This window comes from Mastigoproctus giganteus, unplaced genomic scaffold (assembly GCF_048544385.1).
Source record: "Mastigoproctus giganteus isolate SK-2022 unplaced genomic scaffold, ASM4854438v1 scaffold_16, whole genome shotgun sequence".
NCBI lineage: Eukaryota > Metazoa > Arthropoda > Arachnida > Uropygi > Thelyphonidae > Mastigoproctus > Mastigoproctus giganteus.
In genome coordinates, this window is record NW_028328293.1 from 1,514,845 (window position 1) to 1,538,856 (window position 24,012).

The 24,012-nt window shown below is 41.5% G+C and overlaps 1 protein-coding gene across 3 annotated transcripts in view; it reads left to right on the plus strand.

Annotated features, from left to right (window-relative positions):
* The window catches only part of LOC150074890 (uncharacterized), a 618,385-nt gene that overhangs the window by 126,563 nt on the left and 467,810 nt on the right, over nucleotides 1-24,012 (plus strand). For 2 of the 3 annotated variants that reach the window (XM_090389408.1, XM_090389409.1), the window contains one exon: nucleotides 9,970-10,601. The exons of the other annotated variant lie outside the window; for it this stretch is intronic. In XM_090389408.1, coding sequence (XP_090245534.1) covers nucleotides 10,274-10,601 — 328 coding nt within the window. In that variant the 5' untranslated portion in view covers nucleotides 9,970-10,273. The remainder of the gene's footprint in view (nucleotides 1-9,969; nucleotides 10,602-24,012) is intronic. 3 annotated transcript variants of the gene reach the window in all.

The window sequence follows — 24,012 nt, forward strand, 5'->3', positions numbered from 1 at the left end:
GGTGGGGCATTGCAGGGTAGGCTTCCCGGTATTTTGAGGCTGTTGTTCTAAAGTAACGCATTCCCCGCTCATTTCCAATCACCACTTTATGCGGGAAATTATTTTCCCCCAACTTCCCACATCGTCACTCGCTGCGGCATTTGCTCCGGGATCAATAATCCAGGCCCTGCTTCGCCCTGAGTGGCTGCAACTCCCCGACTGCGATAGGCATGTTCGTCGATGTTATTCTCCCGTAGCCACCATTTCTTCGCTTATCGCAAGAATTTGCTTTCCACCCCCGGGACTCCCAATCGCTCGCCGTTTAGAAGAGTGCATTTTACAATTAAATAGGCGCGGAGATCCGCGCAAACCAGCATCCGTATTGTTCTGCCCTTTAAAACCCGCGCTTAGTGGCCGTGTTCGGAACGCCATGCTGACTAACAACCCGTGGAACACGGAAGCCTTTCCTCCCCAGGTGGATTCCGCTCTCTCCTTAATCAATTCGTATACAACGAGAGAAGAATGTCGCGAGGATTGGCCGCCCCGAGTAGAAACAAGTGTAATATCCGATTATCGCGGTTGTCACAGATGCCGCTTATTTATTTCACTTAGTTTAATATGCAGATGACGCGAGCATTGATACTCGTTCCTCGACAATTTGTCCGCCAAGTTATTTCCACAGCGGAGGCACACTTTGTCGCATATTCGGGAATTCTGCTTCGCGCTTAGTGACTTGTGTCGGACTGCGAAGTAATTATTGCGGCGAAGGACCCTTATTATTTTTTCCATCTTTTTCTGCGCATAAAGCCTTTTGCGCGTGGAAATATTAAGTTCGGGCGTAGCGTTCATCCGATCTAATTATATTGGGCAAAAGGAGTGCGTAAACGCTATAAATAATAAATTCGACATTAGTAGAAGCTGGAAAGAGAGAGAGAGAGAGAGAGAGCCGAATGTTAAGACACTCTAGAGACGGCGAGATTGCATTACCAAACAGTTGCCTGCACACTGCGGGCGCTTTTATTTATCACGCCCGCGCAAACACACAACCTTTAATAAACATTAAACGCCCGGTAGTTTAAATGCTGGAAGGCAATCGAGAAGAATTAACCTCATTTAGCCGGCGAGTGATGCCCGTGTTTCAATGATGTTCGACACAAACGAGTTGCTCTGTTCAGGGACATCAAGAAACAGCTCCAATTGCAGCGTGTGCTCTGCGCAATTTGCCAATATTCTGTCTAATGTTTTAGTGCTACCTCCTTCTTGTAATGTAGTGATCCTGCACAAAACAACGATCCAAGTACCAGTCTTGTTCTTTTTTCATCGGATCCTCATCGGTGGATGGGCAAGTACCCTGTTCTTGCAATAGTGACAACCCAGTTATGAAGAATAACCCCACAATATGAGAGATGCTAGCCAAGAAATATCTTTTACATTATTTTATTATTATCTCTCAAAGTATGTAAACCCCTTTAGCACAGCTATAACGGCGTATTTCCTTTACTTTTTTGAATGTTAATAAACAATTATACATTTCTGTAAGCCTAGAGATTCACTAGAGATTTCCTCTAGTGAACTCATAAAATGTTACTGAGATGTAATTGCAGGTAATCTTTCAAACGTACAAGTATTCTGCGTATGTTCAATTTTCATTTGCCTTGGAATCATTGGCATGCTTTTCTTGCATACGAGACTTCACCAAAAACTTTCTTCTGTCCCATGACCTTTTGGAAAATGAAAAATAATATCTTCCGGCGATTTCTCATTCTTCTGCCAGGAAATACAGTTTTTGAGACAACATTCCCCTTACTTACTATACATATGGACATTTTATCTAATGAGGGGCATTGTGTGTTTGTATTTGCGAGTATTCCTGGTGTAATTTTCCTATTTCCTGGATAGAAAAAGTCCAATATATCCATCCGAGACCGGCGACTGTAATTCGAACGAAAAGGCCATCAGAAATTATTCCACTTCTTGAATTGAAACCAGCCTGTTCAAACCAGTGTGCTAGAGGTGGCTCGTTGGAGCCTTTTTTTAATTTTTTGGGATTAACCGAGCCCCTTGTTTAAAAAAAAAAAAAAAAAAAAAAAAAAAGTCTAATAAAGTTTACCAGGCTAATTTAAATGAGGATGACTCTTAGCTGAATTTTAATTCTTTGTTTTTTTTCCTTCTGATGTACGCCATGTTTTAATTTTTGAAGATTTTATGTTATGAATTTGTTTGTCAATTCCCTCACTCCATTCGTGGTAGTTAATAAATATGTTTGGCAGTCCACTCAAGTACAGTTAACGAATACTTTGTTTACCAAGCCACTTATTCAAACTCCGCGAATTGATTCCATCTTGTAGAGAAAGGATGTTTGGCCACGTGGAGGACTTTCTTACTTGACAGGTTGCGAATTGTTCATGGTGCATTAACAAAAGCGAAATTACGATACGCTTTCCCAAATAAGGTTGACTGAGTGTCAAAGCGAAGCGTCAGTCAATAGAGAAGATGGAAATCTAAGAATACTCGAATTGGCTATTTAACAATATTGGCATTATATATAGTTGGCGAAGCACGTTAGGTGGGTATATTAATGACTTATTTAAATGAAGGGAAGACGTAATTCTTCCACTTGAAAAAAAAAAAGTCCAGTTTATTTTTGTACAGTTGTCAAACACATAATACCCTCATCTAGTATAACTTGCTAAATAAATTGGAAAAAGGGTCCTTCCTTCTTTTTTACATTTCAAAAAAAAAAAAGAGCTGAAGTTATAGGAACCAGTTTGTCCGAGATTTCCTCAATTACGTTGCTGGTGATCCGTGAATGCGATGTAGGAAAAATTCCGTGAGGAGATTGAATATTTAGTCTTTGGCGAAGATGGTAAATCACACGAAGCGCACCAGTGGTTGGTTGCTGGGGGTTGGAAAGGAAATAAATACACACAGTTGATTGGTGTCGGCAAAGGACTTGGCAGCTGTGGCATGTCCATTAATCTCGGATCATAGTTCAACTACCCAGAATGATAACAACCGAAACCACCGCGGACAAAGAAAGAGGACTGCAAAGAGCGGAGGAGGACATATCAGATATATCAAAACGAAAGAACATAGCTGGCGTCGCAGTTCTAAAGGAAGGCCTTGCAGAACACACAAAGGAAATGTCAGGTTTCTGAGTGTGGCTATCTCGACCATATAAAGGGATAAGGGTCAGACACATTGAAGGATGAACTGATTAGTAAACATGAACGGGCTCCATACCCCACAAGTGGAGGGGGAAGGGGGAAATGCGTCGGTGCGGAGAGAAGATTAATCAAGATTGCTCGTGGATTTATTAGGTAGTATCTTGTAGTGCTATTGCCGTAGATAACTGAATAACTCGATCAGTCCACACCCTTCGTAGATGGCGCTGAAGCAGCATTGAAAAAAAAAAACGCATATCTGGTAGCAACTTGTTTTTAATAGTTGTTTTCATTAACGCCTTGTGGGGGGGATAACAAGGCGAAATCCTCTTTGCACGAAATAGATTTATCCCTGAGATAGGTAACACGCCATCACTCATTTATGAATCGGCGATATAAAGCGTCCTTATATTGGCAAACACACCCCTTGAACAAATAAACACGCGGGTCCGTGTTATGGATCTGCGTGTTTATTTCCCAACAGAAATTCTCTCGTCAAATGCAAGAAGAAATACAATGACGATAGGGATTGCCCTCACTTATGTGACTGAGTTTCTGTTAATAATTTAGTCCGAAACGTATCTAAGGAAAATGTCATTTTATTTTGCTTTGATGTCTTCGAACAAATCGGGTTGGTAGGAACCCGAATACGCAAGAGATGTAAAGTCTCTCGTTGTACTCAATCAGTTTATCCCATTCTACGATAAATGCAGCATCCAAGTTGGTTTTAGATTAAAAGCTCTTCCATTTGGAAGAGGAGCTTTTAACTTAGAACAACTTTGATAAATTCCGTACCAAAGATTCAGGTTTAAACTAGTATCTATCTTGCTTCTCCTTACTTAATCTTGTTTACCGCTTGGAAAGGAACTGAGTGTAAAAAGATGTTGGTAAAGCCACCATCATCATTATCATGTGCTTGGTAGTTGTCACTCACAAACAACAAACTGAAGTTTACTAGTTCCCTAAATCTTCTTCTATAAAGACGATTACTCTTTAAAAGACTGCACTGGTAATCTGTCGCTGATCCGAGGGAGGAAGGAAGGTATCAAATCAGAAAGCAAAGATCACTGGTGTCTGCATTGATTGCCTTTTGCTATAGGAAAGAGACGAGGACCAAATGCTAGTATCGGTTAGCTCTTTTTTTTAATTCATTAAGCTAACTGCAGATCTGTTGATGATATTAAATATGGATCGAATCTAGTTCTGTCTATTATCTAAATGGTAATGTGAGGTTAAACGAGAAATCCACGACTTGCACAGACAGGAGAGTTGAGTCCCTTTTTTCAATTATTTAAATACTCCGGGCACTTAGGATGTGTTACTTTCTCCCCGTGGGGTTCGGTTAGTCTGTACGATGAAGAGATAGGGGAGGGATCGAGAGCCCTGGTGCGTCTTTACTACCGTGTAAGAGAGTGGGGGGGGGAGTAGTCCGTTTTTCACCTGCTGGCTCCCTCGAGACCGCTCCCCACTGCAGATACCAAATCTGTCCTCTGATGCCGCGGTGTTACAGTTTTGGGAGAATGCTTCATCCGTGACCGGCGGCCGCTGCGGCTTGGTCGCCTGCTGTCTCGACTCCGTGAGACTGTGAGGTTATTGAAGAGCAGCCTTTCTTGGTTATTGATGTTATCGTTTCCGTCGGTCGCTCCGCATGGCACAGTCTTGAACAACAGTTGCTCCCAACGTAATAATAACTGGAGTTAGCTGCGCACTGTATTTGTACTCAAGAGGCACGTTCCCACTCGGAGGGGGAGGAACGAAGGGGTAATTTTATTATACCGTCTGTCCGCTCGTTGATTTTTATGGAAGTTCCTCGAGCACTAAGAATCCATTTTCTCCCCTCTTTCCAATCCACAAAACAAATAGCCACATATTAGGGAGTGCCGGGGAGCGTAATGGGAATCTGAGGGAGGAGGGGAGGAGAGCCACTCCGAATATTCGCCGACCCATCGATAGCTGCTGCTCGTCAAATGAATCGTTGCTGTAAATAAACACCAAAACCAAATGGATGCTGTGATGTGAAGAGCTCGGTTACTTCTGTTCACACTGGAGGACAATAATTATTGTCGCCTCTTTAAGACTCGCCATCTTTTTTGTGTGTGTTTGGGGCGGGAGGGGGGAAAGATTGACATTTACGCCGGTAGGTATCCACAGGCAGAAAATAAAAATAACATCCTTTTAGTGTGTCGTACAACGTTCTGAAAATTTTATTAATCAGAAACTCAATGGTTCTCAGCTCGTGGACGGGGACTTCCACTCTAACCCAAGGGATGTCACGAGGAATAGGAGAGTATGTGGTGGTGGTGGTGGGTGGGGGGAGGTTGTGACGTAAACATTGGCGTAAAAAGGGCTCACCAGATGTAAAATGTTGAGAAAAAAAATGCAATTTTTTTAGGTGCTTTCGCATATGGCTAAAGAACCTATTAATTTCGCCATATTCATCCATATTTACAATTCAACTCTCAGTGGGCGCATTTTATCTTTTAAAAAGGTTTGACACCCCCCATACTCTACATAATTAGCTGGAGAATTCGATAGTAGGTTTGGAACTAATTGGAAGAGTGAATGGCAATATGGCGGATGCGCAGAACAGAAACACCCCGAGCTCTTCAAAATCGTTGATTTTGAAGAGCTCGGATGTTTTTTTTTTTATTATTTTTATTTTTTATTATCAGATTGCATGATTAGACCACATTTGGAATATTGTACGTATTAAGGTCTGAAGACGCACCTATAAATAACTTCTGGAGGGGTTTCAGGGAAGGGCGACCAGATTGGTGACGAGTGCAGATCTATTTTATAGGATATTATGATGTGGTTACAAAGGAACTGGATGCAAAAAATAATTTTGATATCATATATTTGGATTTTAGGAAAGCTTTTGACACTGTTGCGCATGGAAGACTATTGTACAAATTGGAGCAGAATGGTATTAAGGGTAAGTTGCTACAATGGATAAAAGGATGGTTAAGTGAGAGAAGACAGAGGGTGGTAATCAATGGGTGCTGCTCTTCTTGGACTAATGTTATTAGTGGAGTCCCACAGGGTTTGGTGTTGGGTCCACTGTTGTTTTGTATATTTATCAATGATATTGATGAAGGTATATCAGGCTTAGTGTCGAAGTTTGCAGATGATACAAAGGTTCGCAGGGTTGTAAATTATCTAGATCCTGTTGCTACTGCAACAGGATCTAGATAATTTTGGGCAAATGGGCTAAGAAGTGGCAACTGAAGTTTAACCGTGACAAATGCAAAGTACTGCATATGGGTAGAAGTAACCCCAGAGAAACGTACCAACTGTGTGGTACTACACTTAAGGTGGTAGAAAATGAAAAAGACCTGGGAGTAATTGTGCAGTCAGATATGAAGTTTTCTGAGCAATGCAGACAGGCTGCCAGGGCAGGTCATGGGGTTTTGTCAATGATATATAGGAATTTTGCTAGCAGGGAAAAGGAGGTGATTATCCCTCTGTATAAGGCAATGGTCAGGCCACGGCTTGAGTACTGCGTACAGGTCTGGAGGCCTCATTTTAGGAAGGATGTCGATTTGCTTGAGCGTGCACAGAGAAGGGCAACAAGATTGGTGAGGGGAATGAAGGGATCCTCTTATCAAGAGAGGCTTAAGTTCTGCAAATTGCAGTGGCTGGAGACTAAGCACCTGCGCGGTGATCTGATTGAGGTGTATAAGGCCTTGAATGGGTTCAGCACGCTGAATTCTGATGGGATCCTTCCACTTGTTCAGATTACGAACCTAAGAAGGCATAAATTCAAATTAAGAAAGGACAGATGTAGAATAGATGTGCCGAAATTTGCCTTTAGCCAGCGGGTGGTTAATTGCCGGAAGTAACTTCCATCTGTCGTTGTGGAAGTTGATAGGTTGAATAAATTTAAGGAGGAACTGGACAGGCATTTGGAGGGAATGGTGTGATTTTTTTTTTTTTTTGGCTGATGCTGCATAAGCTCATACATTTGCTTTCTTGCATCACATGCCTCTACTACTATGAACGTGTAAAGAACCGTTTAGAAAGTGAGGACTTCGGTTCGACAACTGGATATCTAAGGGGAGATGAGTGAGGTGTGCAAAGCGATGAAGATCTGCCTTTACCATTCATTTTATTAAAGGTCTGCTCTCCCTCGTCATGAACAAGAACCAGAGGGCGTACATACGAAATCTCATGGAGTAACAGAAGACTGAATCTCATTCAGTTCACTTATGAGGTTTGCGAAGATGCATAAATACACGTGCTGACTGGAGTTCAAACCCGTGATTGCTAAATACGGTGCTGTTTCTCGTATTCTCCGTATCTTGTTGAATTCTTCTGACCGGTCGTCTCGGAGTATAAATAGAAAATTTATTTCGATTTATTATATTTCGGGAAACTGACAGTTTGATTCCTTAGTGTCAAGCTTCAGTAGCTCTCTTATCATCCCAAGAAATTCCGTTGATCTCTTTAGCTGAAACTTATCAAGTGTTGTCTTTCCCATTAACATTTTTAGAGATGCTCAGTCGTCGTCACAATTCTGCCCAGAATGATCGAATACTCAGAACCAGCGGAATAAGCAGCCGAGAATTTATGGGGTCTCGAAATCACCAGATATATATGGCAATGCAACATCGAGATATCCTCTAAATGTATTTCAAACCGATTAATGCGTTAAATATTCAACGGTCGATTCATTAAACGTTGTGCTAGTAAAATGTAAAGAACTATAGAAAGGAAGATGTTGCGCAAAGTTCCTAAAACGTTCGAGGTGTAATGTGAGAGTGCACGATTCAGAGCCATCTACCTACGTGGTATAAAAGACGGTTAGTGAATGGATCGTTCTTTTGTGGAAGCCTGGATGAAACATAACCACAACCTTTCTGAAGCCCTGCAGTTTACTCATCCCGAATGGGTGCGAGATGGAAGTCATAATCATCAGCCCCTTGATGCTTGCGTCAGTCGAGGGTTACGCCGAAGGAAAATAGTGTACCTTGATTGGATGGTATATATTAAGAACAAATTGATCGCAAATGTGTGGAGACTAATTTCTATTCATATAGTAATTAAAGGATTCGAGAAATGTTATAGACAGTTCAAATGGCGCACGCCACTACTTATTTTCAGTCAAAATAAGTCAGACATAACTGCCAGAGAAGAATAACAACTGAGAGTGTGTTGTGGTTCGTAACCTGGGTTTAACTGATGTTTTCTGTTTTAAAATAAAACTAGCAAATGGTATTCTATTAAACAAAAGTTCTGTTTTTATTCCGACACTACCACATAGGTCAGAAGGGTTTACTGCTTATTTTGACAATGAATACAATCGATAACCGCAGTAGTCACGTCAATTAACTCCAATGTTAGAATACTTATTTATTTTAATGATTCGAAGGCAATTCAGAAATGACCACAACAGCAAAGGACCTTAAAGGCTTTGAACTAGGCTTACTATTTCTAAAAATGGCTTTTCAGACAGATGGATTTATGTAGTTCCAGGAGATAGCTCCTAATAACGGCAGCACTGGAACTTGGAAGACAACCACCACCTCATTTCCAATCCTGAATACATTGCATTGAGTTCTGTTTATCATTCCATTTCTGATTGTTGCATTTCTGTTTTATACTTAATATTTCTAAACGTCTTTTTTAAATAGTTAATTTGAATAATTTTTGCTATGGAAAACTGGAATGTGTATTCAGCACATGAGAGCTGTCTGTCAAGAAACTATTTCTGTGGTAGTCGTAATATCTTTAACTTCACAGCGCGAATTAAAAAAATCTCTGTTCTCAGCTGCGTATTCACTCCAGCTATATCTAAGCCCAGGGCAGAATTTATAGGCTGTTAAGAGGGAGTCTTGCGAGGCCAAACATGCTTGCCTAATAAAACAAAGTACATTATCTGCAATCAGAGATGTACAAAGATCTTCATTCCTAAAATGTCTCCTTAAGTGGCTCACACTCTGTGCATTATAGAGCATTAGTTATTCATGTTTTAAGTGATCGTCCTTCCTGAACTACTTATCCAGTTCATTTTAGTTTTGAACGCAACTCTCTCGTGAGAATTTCAAACCCACACTCTGCTAATCAAATACTGTGTGTGAAGTCTTAAGAAAATTTGAGTTGACTCGAGCAGAAGTGTTGGATTGTTTAGAAAATGCTTCGAGGTCATGTGGCGTCAATATATATCTTGTCAATAAATTGAACGCATTTAATGATTGGTTTACTTATTTTGCGGGAAAGAAAGACCATGCATCCCTCTCGAGACCGACCGACTTGGCTGCGGTGCGAATAAAGACCATAAAAATTCCTCGAGCTGAGACGGGTTTACAACCCGAGCCTTTTTCAGCCGTAGTGTTAAAACGGCCATTTGTACCATTATACGAGTCACCAGCCCATGAAAATGGGAAAGAGGAAGTTGAATATTTCAGCTCGCGTCACACTCCTCTCTGGGATTTCTGTTGGATATTCAACCGCAGAAAGATTTCGGTATTTATAGAAATTGTTTTTTGCTAAATATGAGCTTGTCAACAGTTATGCCATTTCGATGTCCCCGTGTGATGTTCCGTCATGAAAGTGGTAATGGGGTGGGATATAGGATTGCTATCCCTCTCCCTTAGCACGTTCACCCTACTTGGAAGTGACAGCGGTCTTTTATTGTGGGTTCATACCGGTGGTTATCCCTAATTAACTATGGTGGAGAATGCATGAATACTGGACTTTGTTCGCCTTCCTGACAATGGGTGTCAGCGGGCGCAGTCAATTGGGGGGGGGATTTGAATTATCCTTTGCATTCTACCCCCTAATTACGTGCCACACATCGGTTACATTATTTTTCCTCTCTTTGCAGGTTCCCCCTTCTTTTGTCGAATCACGTGACCTCGGCGACACTACGGTTGGGGGCACGTGAGTGGCTCGTTAAAGGGTCCCGAGTCCGGTTGGTGATGCCCATTCGAGGGGAGGTCACGTGCACCGTCCGGGTGTGTGTTTCCAAGAGATTACGGAGCTCTTAGTGGAAAATTGTGCGCGTGCCTTCGTCTCTCCTTAATTGTGTTGTGGAAGCGAACGTGACGGCGACCGGTTCGAGCCATTACTGCACGTGCTCTATGTTGTTCGAGTGGTGATGAAGGTGCGGCGTGATCCCAACACCTGTCATGGCAGACAGTGATTCGTTACCAGGAAAGGAAACTGGCACGGGCCACAACGATGCAGAAAACGGAGAGGATAAGACGAACACTAAAGGAAACGTCTTGAGTGAGAAAGAGAAACCCGTCAAGGATCGAAACAAGAAGCTGAAGAAGAGTGTGTCCCAGCATCCCTCTATTCCCCCTCTCGAAGAAGGTACTACTGCCGAAGAAGTTGCGTGCACCTCGCTCAGTCGGAGGGGTGGTTTAATTAGAGGCCGAGTCGTGAGGTCTATCAAGGATCAACAGTACGTGAGCTACTTCTGCTACAAGGACCGCGTGGAATACAGGACAGGAGGTGAGTGGCTTCTCTCATTTTTTTTTAACACAGATACTTATCGAGTCGTTTATTTAATGGCCACGATCGTATTAATCTTATTTTAATATTTCATATTCAAAACTCCCTTTTTTGGACACTCATTATTCTCAAGATGTCACTAGTGAAAAAAAAAAAAAAAATCTAGCTGTAAATTAGACCGTTACAATTTTGTTTTATTCAGTAAAAGCTGGAAACTGCCATCATCTGTTGTCTTCTTCGAGGACCCCCCCCCCCCAAGCTAGATCGTGATGTGTTGGCCCTGAGGAAGTACGTTACTTAATTCAGAGTTAGATTTCGGGACTTGAGCACATTTACTGCTTCAAAATGTTTCTCTTCCCAAACTTTTTCGGTCTCCCTACCCAGTGATAATAGTTCTCGCTAGCGTTTTACGGGAGTCTTAATTCTCTACGGAATCCCCCCCCCCTCCCTACAGAAATTCTGATCAAGTTCCCGTTATATGATTAACGTTTAATTCGTTTAAAACAGTGTCCGATTTGCTTTTCCACACGTCACATTCTTTTCGTGGTATTTATCGGTTCATAAATTAATAATTTCAGGGGCGGGTCGTCCAGAAGGTGATGGGTACACTGCACCCGGGCCCCTGAAAAACTGAAACTTACATACATATATGAAGAAAATTTTAAAGGTGGCGCCAAATTGCGATTGGCACCCGGGCGCCACATGCCCTAGAAAAGCCCCCGAATAATTTTAAGAAACAAACTTTTTGTAAACTGAATTAGATATTTACAGTCCCCTCGTGTACATTTCTAAATATGCTATTGCATCCATGCATGCTAAGACTGTTGTTCAACTTCTTCTGTTGGCCTGGTTCTGTAACTCAATATTTTATTCTTCCAGAAAGAAAGTTATTCCGATTATTAAGTTGATGCGTAGTGTTTTTCTTACCTCGTTTTCCTTACGACTGCATTTTGAATTTAAGATAGTAAAATGTGGTTAGAATTTACCAGAGAAATGACTGCCACCGAAAAGAAACGCAATCACCATTATTTACAGTGACCTTCCTCTCTCTCTCAAGTACGTGGGTGTCCCCCTATTGCTTCCTTTAATTTTCCCTCAACCAAACAAATGGAAGTTGTCACGCTACTCAAAGCTGAAAAACCACGATTGCAAAATACGACACTGGAATCAAATATTTACGGAGAAGTAGGAAACTGATTTTGTCAGCGAAAAGCGATATTAGGTCTAGGTTTGTAATCCAAACTAGAAAAACCACAGTAGCGTTTTATTTCCATCTGTCTTGTCTTTAATAGCTAAACTTCAGAGAGGAAGTTTGGCTGTAGCTCCCAATATGGTTTCTTTTTTCGAATCTCTGCTGTACACACATCTTATGAAATCCATTGTGGACAAATGCAACCTTCATTAAATTTCTCAATGCAAAACTTATTACAGTTCAGTAAGGAGAGAGAGATGCTTATTGGAATTCAGTTTACGGTGTAGATTTTGACTAGTCATGTCATGCTCGGGGGTCTGTGTTTTTATTATAGAAATGTGGTTTGTGTATTCAGTACCTGACAGCTGTCTTGCGAGTTAAAGAAACAAGTTTTGGTTTAGAATATTCACTGAGGCAGCCAGAGGTGCCGCGGTCTCAGTTTACTGCTGTATTCAGTGGCTCGTTTGTCTATTTTTCAGAATAAAAACGATGAAAACCTCGCTCAATGCTGACAACTGTTCCACGATGTGAACAGCTGTCATAAAAGTTCCACTTGTTAGAACCGGAAGTATTTTTCAACTTCAAAATAAACCGACTCCTCGTGTTACCACGAGGTGTCTGTTTATTTTGTCCGATTAACGAAGAAAGTTCTTAAAACGAAATGAGCGAAATGTAAAACGTTCCGTTGAAGTTCCGATGTCCACAGGAATGTTCCTAAGTGTGTCTACCGTTCGTGGGGAGCTGCGCTGCATGGATTTTCATGGAAGAGCTACTCCTCACAACCCCATCACATCAACGAACTCCAAACTTGGTATGCAGTGGTGCCTGGCCCTGTCTTCTTGTACCATAAGTCCAAGCGGAAAAACAGATCCAAAGAAGCAATGAGTAGCATTGCACCTTCTTCAGATGAGACAGTCAAGTGTGGATGTACAAATACCTAGGGAACTTTGTCTACTGCAATGTATTGTGCTCAAAATTCAGTTTGGAGGAGGCGGGATTATAGTGTGGGACCGTTGCTCGTGGTACCATAAACCATTAATGCAAAGTCGTACACCGATTGGATAATTCTGTGGCAGATTTCACACTAAAATGTTCCACCGGAGTGGGCTCTAGATGTTTCAGCTCTATTATTATTGCTATCAGTTTATTAATCCTATCGTATTCACCCCTGGACAGCCTTAGGCTACGAGGGTGATAGTTACATACTTAAATGCGAGTTGCCACACGTACAAGAGGTTACATTACAGTACATCAGTCCCACATGACAAATATTTACATGAGTCACATTTATAAAATCTTATCAAGAATAGCATTTTATATTCGTAGCTCTTTAAATTTACTATTCAGAGACTTTCACTTTAAATGGAAGAGTCTTGGGTGAAATGCTAGCAGGATCAACCTGATGAAGAGACAAGGCGGTAAACATTATACAAAAGTCTCTGCTGATATGGACTTTATTAGACTCGAGCGAGACCTGCTCTCTGTTGTTCCTAGTTTAGACCTGGGGATAGCTCCAAGTGTCTTGCAGACACAGTAGAATGTACTAGCAATGCCCCATCACACAAAGCAAGAGGAGTGAAAACCTGACTTGAGGAGAACAAAGTCCAAAAACTAGTCCAGGAGCTGAATCCGAGCCAACACCTTTCGGATGAATTGGAACATCGGTTCCAGGGCGCGGCCAATACGCCCCTCTTCTACAGCTGAGCTGCGTACTACTGAAGAAGTCAAAAACAATCCTTGCTGCTCCCTATAGGAATTAGAAGTGGCCCACGGTGGATAAATGCTGGTATTAGGGCCAAAGTGTAAGCCTACACCTTATTAATTTTCCTTATAATGCGTGTTTTACATAACACATTATATTATATGGATACTTTTGGTAAGGTACTTTTCTTATTCGGTCGCGTTTTACTGTTTTGATCGATGGAAAAAACACGAATTTCTAAGACAGAAAAAAAAAAAAATCTTTCAGCCTTCGCCCGAGACTAATTTGATAACGGTGCGAAAAACAAACATAAAATATATACCGGCCTGACGGAATTCGAATCCAGGCCTTTTTCCAAACTACTACAACAAATTGTTACCATATTGTACTATCACGTGGACTCAGTCTCGTACGTGCTATAAACGGCGTGAATACTGGCTTTTAACGGGCATTTAAAATCCACCATTCACAAGGATGCCACAGGTTATTGACGGCTGCTTACTGTAGAAATGGTTGCTGTGCTGCTGCTGCACCCCAGGTGGAAGTCTTTGTCTTATGACAAAGCCACGACTTCAGTATCGTGTTGTTTTGTGACGAACAGATTTCTCAGAATTAGGGCACTGTTTTTCGATTCAGGCTGATTCATTCATTTCGAAATAATTTCCATGGGTCGTAAATGACTAAGCAAAATGCCGAGTGGGATGTGGTGGGGTGGAATGCAATGGATGCGAAGCGCTCTGTCTGCAGGGTGCTGGCGTTCACCCTTGGCTAACTTCATAATAAAAACCAAAGCACTTATTCGCAAACAAACTCTTTAGCAGCCACCCAATTATTTCGAGATTATTGGGTTGGCATTGTACTTCCCTTTGTTGCTTTGATTTATATCGTTTTTCTACAACGTGGCTGAAGTTCCATCTAAAAATATTTAACCAGAGAGCATTGCGGAGTAGCTGATTTCAACAGAATGTTGTGGATTGTAAAATCAATGTTCGGCGCTGCACGCTGGCCGAGACGTCCTGAGGGTCCCGCTGTCAGGCAACCCTATTACCCGATGCACAGACGATATGTCATCTGACATCGAGATTAACGTTGCCACGAAGTCGAAAAGAATGGAGAAATTTGCTTTGTAGTTAGACGAGTCACCGACATTCGAATGGTTCCTGTTAAGGTTATTCGATTTATCGACGATAATGATATCGTGGAACAACCCTTTGCGAAGAATTACCGGAGACAACCGAGAAAGTCACGTACGATATTATCATGCTGGGAGAGCACGGATTATCGCGGGAAAAATGCATTTCTTTTGGCAATAAGAGGGTTGCTAGTAATGCAGTGTAGCATTACGGTCTTTGAGAGGATTGAAAGCACGGCAGTCAAAACTGTGACAGATAAGATCGTTAGAGTGGTGAAATGGCGGCTTTATAAAATCTCATGTGCACGCGCATTTTTCTCCTTTAAGGAACATTATCTTTTTAGGAAGAGTCGTCGTTGTGATACAGAGAGAGTCGGTTACGATCAGAAATAAAAACCTCTCGGAATTTAAACCCCGCATCGAAGATTGGTGTTCTACATTTACGAAGAATCTGAACTTCGCGGGCAGCTTAGTGAAGAAGACCACAAAATGACTCGCGCTGCGTATTATGGCGAAAGAGAAAGATGGATGTTTTCTCCCACAATGGCAGTGCTCGGGAATATAATTTGTGATCAATTTTCAACAATAGAAAATTCAAATTCGAACCGCACTTACTTTTCGTAAGAGTACTTGAAAGGTCGTAGTACGTTTACCGTTTCAAAACGATCCGTCAGATTTAATATCATTGTAATACCCTTAAACTTTCCCTTACCACCGCTCACATTGTCGAAATGCAGACTTTTGGAGTTCGCACAGATATTGCACTAATTATGTGTTCATAATCTTACCGAAAGGGGAAAAACAAGCTGCTGGACGAATCCCTTTAAAACAGTTCCTTTCACAGGTTTACACACTAGTCATTTGTATCAGCATCTTCCTCCTGGTCGCCTCTCAAAACATTTCTTCAGCTGGATCCTCTAAATAAGAGAACGTCTTCAAGAACAGTGTTCTATTCTTGAAGACGTCCAGGGAAATCGCTAGGTTCATCACAGATAGGTGATGAACCTAGCGATTTTCCTCTTCTTCTTCTTGAAGATTCTCAAATCTTTGTCTGGTAACCCTTTCTGGTCCTTGCCGACTGAGAGAATGTGGTGGGAAACCTTGAACACCACTGAGTGTCAACTCACCTTTAGGCTACTTGAAGACTCTCAGGATTTCCCAATGGACCTTGCTTAATCTCATCTACCAACCAGAGAAGATGTACTCTTTAAGTGTAACTCTAATTCTGATCCTTTCTGCGAATGCTCAAATCTCTCGTGCATATTTTGCAGACATAGAATCACACTGTAAGGGTATGTTGATGACGTGTCCTATATTTTTCCACTGGCTAAATTAATTTGAATGTTAAAAGTGTTCATTCACTATGAGGGGTTGGAAATTGGGAAAAAACGACAAATTTTAAACTTTTCTTTAGTAGTTCGTTTGACAGACTCCTAACTATATTTTCAAGTAATCAAAGAATGTAACGTTTTATATTTTAGTGCTGAGGAAATTCAGGCTATGAGACTTCAATGAATCGTTCCTGTTGCGCGCGTGTGTGTATGTGTTTTCTTGAGATTCATCTGTTGGAAGCTGAAAAACTGTAGATCCCCGAGGAAAATCGTCGCCACCGTTTTAAGAGCAGCCCGGAAAGGTGGTCACCGTCTCAAGACGGTGACTGACGCGACGGGATTTGAACCTCTTCAGACTTCCCTGAGATCAAGAGTTGCCATCGAAATTCTTTTGCAATTTCTAGAATCTTAAAATATCACCTAAAAAAACAGTAAATAGTAACGAAACCACTATTCTATTCACTTCACCATCGTGGTAATCCCAACGATTGATACAGTATGGTTCTTAAAGATCACTTGATGTGGAGAGGAAGGGGGATCTCATAAAACCATGCGGACGAGCCAGAATCTGCAGTTACGCCCCATGACAGCAAATGTAATTTAGAGCTGGCACCTAGCATCATAAAGTAAGCTTACACCCAACCTTGGCTGTAAATGGCTATAACGGCCATTTACTGGAGTTTTAAACTTTTTAATGGCCAAAACGGTAAGTGAATTTGATGTTACTCTTCGTATTTTTCGGCGAAGTTTAAAAGTCCGGAAAGTCAGCGGTTGAGTAAACAATGATGGAGTCTTCGCGTGTGATAATTTTGATGGGGGCATCGAAGGTTCCCCGAGAATGCTTAAAACGAAATGAAAATGCTTCTTGAACGATACTAAGGTCGTGCGAACTGAATAAACTAGAATAAGTTTATTCAGCCGGACACGTGCTTAATTGCGAGCATAGCGTTACGAGATATATGACTCTTTCTTATACGTGACCGATGGCGCGTTCACTTGCCTAAGGTGTGTCACGAGGTGGCTCACACGCCATCCCGGACGCACACTGTGGCGTCTGCGTGCTACGAGGTATTTTGAAGCCGATAAAATTTTGTCTATATTTAAACTCCCGTATTTCCCCACTTCACGCTCTTCTCTGTCGTGTCACGTGACCGGGGTGTAGCGCGTTACAGAACCGTGTTATTACCTCGGGTATTTTTAGCGGGAGCAACTGCACCTGTATCGAGCGAGATAAATGCACGCCCCGCACCATCAGCCTACCCCAACTGTCTCGTTAACCCTTTCATTCTCGACTCGCTGCGAGTGTTTAAGTTGTCAGTACGGGGATCAATTATTATAATTCGGGTCCACTCGAGGATCAATTATTATAATCTTGTCTTCCTTCACGCTGGCTATCTTCTTAAAATAAAGATGTGCCAGTTTAAATATTAGCACGGAAATTTTCGAAATTCTGAGGTTCCCCCACCCTTTTTTTTTTTCGTGTTGCCCGAATATGTGCGCGTACAATTTCATTAAGTGGTACAACTGCCGAAAGGTGGCGGTAGATTCAAATGGACGGGTTACTACTGGTTGAGTACTTGTACTAGTGCCGGGTCGAGGGTAGCGATCAGAGCCCCTACGCCGGATGCGACAGTTAACGAAAATGGCGCAGGTTCGTACGACGTAGTTAATTGGGAAGGACGGGGGCGTCCTTTTGTATATCTGCCTCGGGTACTAAAATACCTCGCCCTGACATCGGCTTCTACTGCTGTCGCTGTGAGGAGTGTTAATTGCTCGCAATTGTAGTTGGCCGTGTTAAGATTAAGTAAACCACAAAGATAAACGCGTGTACACAAAAGAAGAAAGTTCTTGCTGAGAACTCTATAAACGGAATGGGAAAAACAACCTTCCAGAAGCTCAATATTAGATGTGGTTTTGTCATTGCTGCCAAAAGGTGAAACAACGGGATTTCATAAATGTAATCTTACCGCCGCCGGCCAAAGTGAAAATAAAGCTTGTCAACTGGCAATGGCAAGAATGTCGCATTTGTCGATCCTCTCGATCCCAATAAATTTTTCGTGTGTGTTGATATATATTTCCAAAAATATATATTTTCCCAAAATGTGCAATTCAAAGGCAAAATATGGTGACCAAATCTTACATTATTGGCCTGGTTTGAGGTGAGCCTTTACCAGTTGCATTATCGTACAATTCCCGAGTGTAACGCTACAGCACAACACGGTTCTCGTTTGATTTTGGACCTTGTAGGTTTTCTTTCGCCCGAGATCGACTAACTCAGCCGCGGTGTGAAAAAGCCCGTAAAAATTTCTTCCGTCTGTACAGGACTCTTTTATCCACAAGGACCTAAAACACAACCCCCCCCCCCCATAACATTAAGGTAGAGGTTACTAGGTACTCTCTGGAAACTAAACTCAAGGTTCAAGCCCGTGACTGCTGAATACGGTGCTGTTTCTTGTATTCTGTCTATCTTGTTAACTCCTCTGACTGTTTGGTCGTCCCGGAGTATAAACAGAAAATTTATTTTTTATTTAAACTGTTGTTGTGGTGGTAGTTGCACAATGAGCAAGCACGCACTGCAACTGCAGCTGCTAGTATTTGTGATTTTTGCTTCCATTCAAACGTGGACTTCAGAGACGGTGTCTCTGAAAAACTTTACGCAAAAAAACTTTAATTACTCTAAAATACATTACTTCGGACAATCATAGCTCAGATTCCTTTAATTAATTACAACACGAACTAAATATCTTAGATTAGTGAAGAATTATATGGAGTTGGATTCGCATATGAAGTTTTAGAAAAGATCACCATTTTAAATAACGAAAGGCTGCCTTAAATTTAATTTCAAAGTATTTTACAGAATTTTAAAAACACATAAAATATTTCATCTGATTTTTCAAACCAACCACGGACTTAACAATCTACAGATCAGAGCAGTACTCAAAAAGGATGACTATAGCGGTTTCAATCTAGAAACTGAAGCCTGCAGTGAACGAATGGCTTTGACCTAATTAACAGCAAAGTTTCTGCACGCGGCTTTGCTTATATGTTTAAATTTATTGCATGCTAATAATCTGGATCCATCTTTACCGTACAATTATTTTTTAAATCAGTTAAATCACTGTTCAATGTAATTGAAATTTTTTAATTATTTTTTAAACGTCAGAGTAATTTCGAAATTATCACTTTGATATTTTTTTATAATGTATTGAATTATTTGAAAGATTATGTACGATTGTGTATTTATAATCATGGGAGAACCCACTCGGAATAAGGGAGCTTAAATCCCCCCCCCCCCCCAAGAACACTGTTTTATACTGGAGCGTGCAAAATAAAATTTATCGGCGCGCCGGGTTTTGCTTGAAAAAGTTTTTATTTATTTTTTGATCTAAAGAATACCATACAAACCAATCGTTGGTGGTATGGTAGTTTCGCCATTGCTATCACATAAAGTGTGTTACATTCAAGGAACTGAACAGGACGAAAGTTGCCAGTGTGAGCCTAGCCTTAGGATCCGTCTTACTGCACCTTTGCCGGAAGTTCTGCAGTGAGTGCGAAAGGATGAAAATTTTCTTACTCATTAGAAGAAAGTGAGGCCAATGCGCAAGAAGAAACAGTAGCGCAGCTGAACCCGCGTACCTCATTGCATTAATGAATATTAAGCCGCATTAAATGAGTGGCATAAACAAGGTAATAAAGTGGCAGTGCTGCAAAAGTAATACCGCAGCCAGAACAATCTAAAACACGCGTAATAACCTCATAAAAATAAACGCATCAAAAAATGAAATATTATCTGCAGAGATGGAATGTAATTTTGGTGGAGGGCAACGCAAGACGGATTTCAGGGCCGCACACAATGCTGTGCTTCTCGCCTAATGACTGCAATTGCTATGGTAATGTAAGCGATCAAGAGAACGCCACTTTTTTTTCCAGCAATCGGCCCTTCTCTTTCTCCGACGGGTTATTTTTCGTGTCAGCTGTAACAAAATCTGTTGCCGGCCAATTTGACTTTTATTTCTCCGACTTTCCATCGCGATACTTAATCTACTTAACTGTTTGTCTTCTCTGCTTTCAAATTTCAGCCACTTTTCTCCGAATACAAGCTATTTTTCTATCCAATTATCATTCCATCCTTTCGGCGGTATTTTTTCTTCCTTTTTTTTCACCCCAAGAAGCTGACGAGGTCGAAAGAAATTTGAAAAAAGATGTCTCGTGGATATAAGAAAACAACCCAAAATTCTTTTATTAATTAAAAAGCTGTCTGCCATTGGACCCGTTGACATTGTCCTCATTCATAGAAGCGAGTCTCAAACTGCACGACCATTTCCGGTTTGGGCAATCACGCGCTGGTAATTATCAAGCGCAGTATATGTATTGTTAATCATTCGGTATACATTCAATAATTGCCTAACTAGAATGCCTTCTGAAAGCGAATTACACGTTCACGCCATCGGAGGCTAATTACAGAAACGAATTAATCGAAATATTTCGAGTGAATGCCAATTCCAAAATTCTCGTAATTTATTTATGCCTGTTGGTGGTATCACTTCATCACCAATTCGTTCTTAATAAATTTATTTGTATTTAATGTTTGAATAATACGGGTTGTTCAAACGGAACATGGAAATAGCGACTGCGGTACGCCTTCTGCTGCGGACCTGACCGTTCCCCAAAGCAGTTTAGCTAAGGCTCGTTGCAAATTTCAAGGGCCCGTATGCAAACATAAAAATCCCACTACACGAAAAGGTTCCATTGAAATTAGTCATTTTGTTACCATGAGAGCTAGTCCTTGGAATGCAATACCTTCCGTGTTCCAGAGCATTTATGAAAATCCAGAATTGGTTGGCTAGGAGACTGAATCAAAGATGGTTCAGGATGGATGAAAAAGATTTAGGAGTATAATGCGAGCAGATACGAAGTTTTCCTTGCAGTTAAGCAGGCGTCCAGGAAAGTCCAAAGTGTATACTTTATCTATGGGACCATCGCTAGCTGGGAGAAGGATGTTTTTATTCCTGTTCATAAAATGGGTGGCGAGACGTCGTTTGGAACGTTGAATTCAGGTGTAGAGGAATCACCTAAAAAGATCTGGAACTTCTAGCGAGGGCTTCAAAGAAGGATATTTGGATGAGATGGGAGAGTGGAGAGTTGTCCTTATAATTTGCGTCTTAGGAGATGTGGACTGCAGAGCCTGGACACCGGACACCTCAGGAGAACCTGGTAGTGGTGTTTAAGACCTTTTAAAGGAATAAGCAACAGAATGAATGAGAGGATATTTACGATGGCATGTGAGACTAGAACAAGCACAAATATAAGGATTTTGGGAAGCAACGATGATTAGATCTCATGAAGTTCACCTTTGGGCAGTGTATTTTTGATCATTTAAATAGTTTTTTTTTTTTCCCAGGTGGGCTAAGACATAGGCAGGGTTGTGTATGCAAGATCCGCCTAACGTACTTTGACTTCAGAATTGAATTTAGGACGTTAACAGTTCTAAAAAAAAATGTTGGAGCCACCTTCATTATGGTTGCGTCTTCTCTCTCGTTCTAAAGGCGCCTTCGTAGCCAGGTGGGCAGGAGCAGCAGTGCGTAGCACACGCTTCTTGATTAGACCGGGGTCCGATTCCGTCACCACCGAATAAGGAGAATGCGGAAAGGTCAGGGAACGACCACCGCATATTCTCCGAGCAATATGGCCTTAGTTGCTAATGCTCCTAAAAACCAAATAACAACTCCTCTCTCTCTCTCTCTCTCTCTCTCTCTCTCTCTCTCTCTCTCTCTCCCCCCCCGCCATAATTGATTTAGAAAGGCTTTTCTTGTTTTACTCTCCGAAATATGAAGCTATCAAGGCCGACAGTGAGTTAAAATTTGATCTTCATCCTCAGTCAGTTGAAAATATTTTTATTTTCGATCGATGAATTATCCAAATTATGTTTGTTGGACTGCTATCTGTCAGCAAGACGAAACAAATTCGGAAAATATAGCGATATAGCCACAGATTTAAAGAGATGATGAATGCTATCAGTGAAAAGATGCGTAGAGACTTTCACTCAGTTGCTTTCGATCAAACCTCGGAGCAAACGCAAATCTTCCAAAAAGATGGATACTATGCAGAAATGGTTCGGGATTCTTTAATTTTTTTTGTGAGATATCTGGTGGTCCGGCTAGAAATGTTGACTCCATTAACTACAAGGAATGGAATAAACGCAGATTAAAGAGAGAAGAAGTTGATGTGCAGCAGTTCTGAGTTGCAAGGGGTTCGGCAGAACCCATTGATAAGGAATTCTGAGTTCAGCGAACCATTGATCCAATTTATTTTTGTGTTTTTGTATGGGCGGCTCCTAGAACAAAAGTTCATCTTCGCCTCGTTGCTCTGTTCAGTTTTTACGGACTTGGTCAGTGTGTGTCGTGTAAAAAAAAAAAAAAAAAAAAAAAATCAACCCACATAGAAATATCCCATGGTGGATGAAGATAGATGAAAAGGAAGGTGAAAGGTTTTTCATCCTGCACGGGAGAAAGTGATTGGAAAGAAAAACTGTGTGAGCTTATCATGACCCAAAGTTGAATTCATTCATTTTCATTCAGTTTAGGGAGTGAATTAAAAATACAAAAGGAATTGCGCAAATACAGAGGCAGTCGAATCCACGTGATACTGTAGAGTTCAGTAATATTCTTGTAGTCGCGTGGCTGTTCCGGAATACAAACACGATTTATCTTTTAAAGCGCAGATAATTGCGAGCAGCTGGTCTGTGATGACGTCATCAGGATACCAGACCGGATGAAAACTGTCTTCGTCTGTCGAGTCTCCTAGTTAATTTAAGGGCAACCGAACGAGCAATCGGAAAAGAGTTTGAAAGGTTCTGTTCTGCTGTAAGGCCGAAGGTATAGAACCGGAGTCATTAATTTGTTAAACCGCGTATTGAGTTTCAAACATAACCCAGGCAGCTGCTCGCCCTCTCCTGACACAGAGCGAAGAGCGTGTTGCTCAGAAAGCAGTCATTTCCAGCATCTTTAATAAATTTAACCTCGTCGAATTCCAACGTCTTTTAATATAAACCGCTATGGCTGTAATACGTCACGACTTTGAAACTCGATACATTTGAGGCAGCTTTCTGAAATGGTCAGACGCCTCCTTGATGGTATTAAATTTTAGTTTCCAGTTGATTTTCATCGCAACGGTTACATCGATGTACCGAATCCAGCAACAATATTGAAGTTTTAAATAGGATGGTGAACCGCGTCACATTGACTTCAGTGTTGCAATTCTGAGAAAAAGAAAAGAAGATTCTCGTTGGCGAATATTGAGCAAATAAATAGCGAAATGGCTTACGACAGCCGCGCTATGTTTAGCTGGTTGATTATGCGCGTTGCGCCCCCGATGTGTTTTAACTTAAAGTGTAAACATTTGCCGGTGTTACTGACTTCTCCCAAGGAGGTTACGCTAGAAAGACAGATGGGAGCGTTTGTCGGGAGAGAAGGGTAGGGGGAGGAAGACTGTACCGCGCCGATGATGGTGGAGATTGGGTAACACGCGATCGCATGAGTCACCGTAGACTTAACGGAAGGACTTCGGCAGTGTGTTATCGGGCGATGCGCTTCTGTGTCATTTTGGGGGAGACGTGGCAGAGCATTATGGAACCACACGAGCGAATGTAGTTCCAATTCACCCCAGCGTTTCTCAGCTTGTAATTTTCGGTAAGCTCCGTAAGGAGGCGGAGAGCAAAGAGTTCGCAGAGAGACACAGACTGACACGATTGTGACATGTCTAACCTCTTGACAGTAACGCGTTAGCAGAACAAACATTTGTGACAACCAGTGCGCCAGTGGAGTTCAGTAATACGAACTTAAACTATCTTACTTCCTCTCCGCGGTGGTGACAGCTGGAGAAGTGACAGAAGCGCAAAAAAAAAAAATTCTCGTGCTGCATTTCGTGCTTCCGGTGGGTTGGCTGGAAGGCAAACGACTGGAGTCGAATGTAAATATGGAGTGACAAGGAGTCGGAATTTCTCGGTGACAGGAGTTTAAAATATGCATTGAAAGATGCAGACAGTTAGGGTTGGT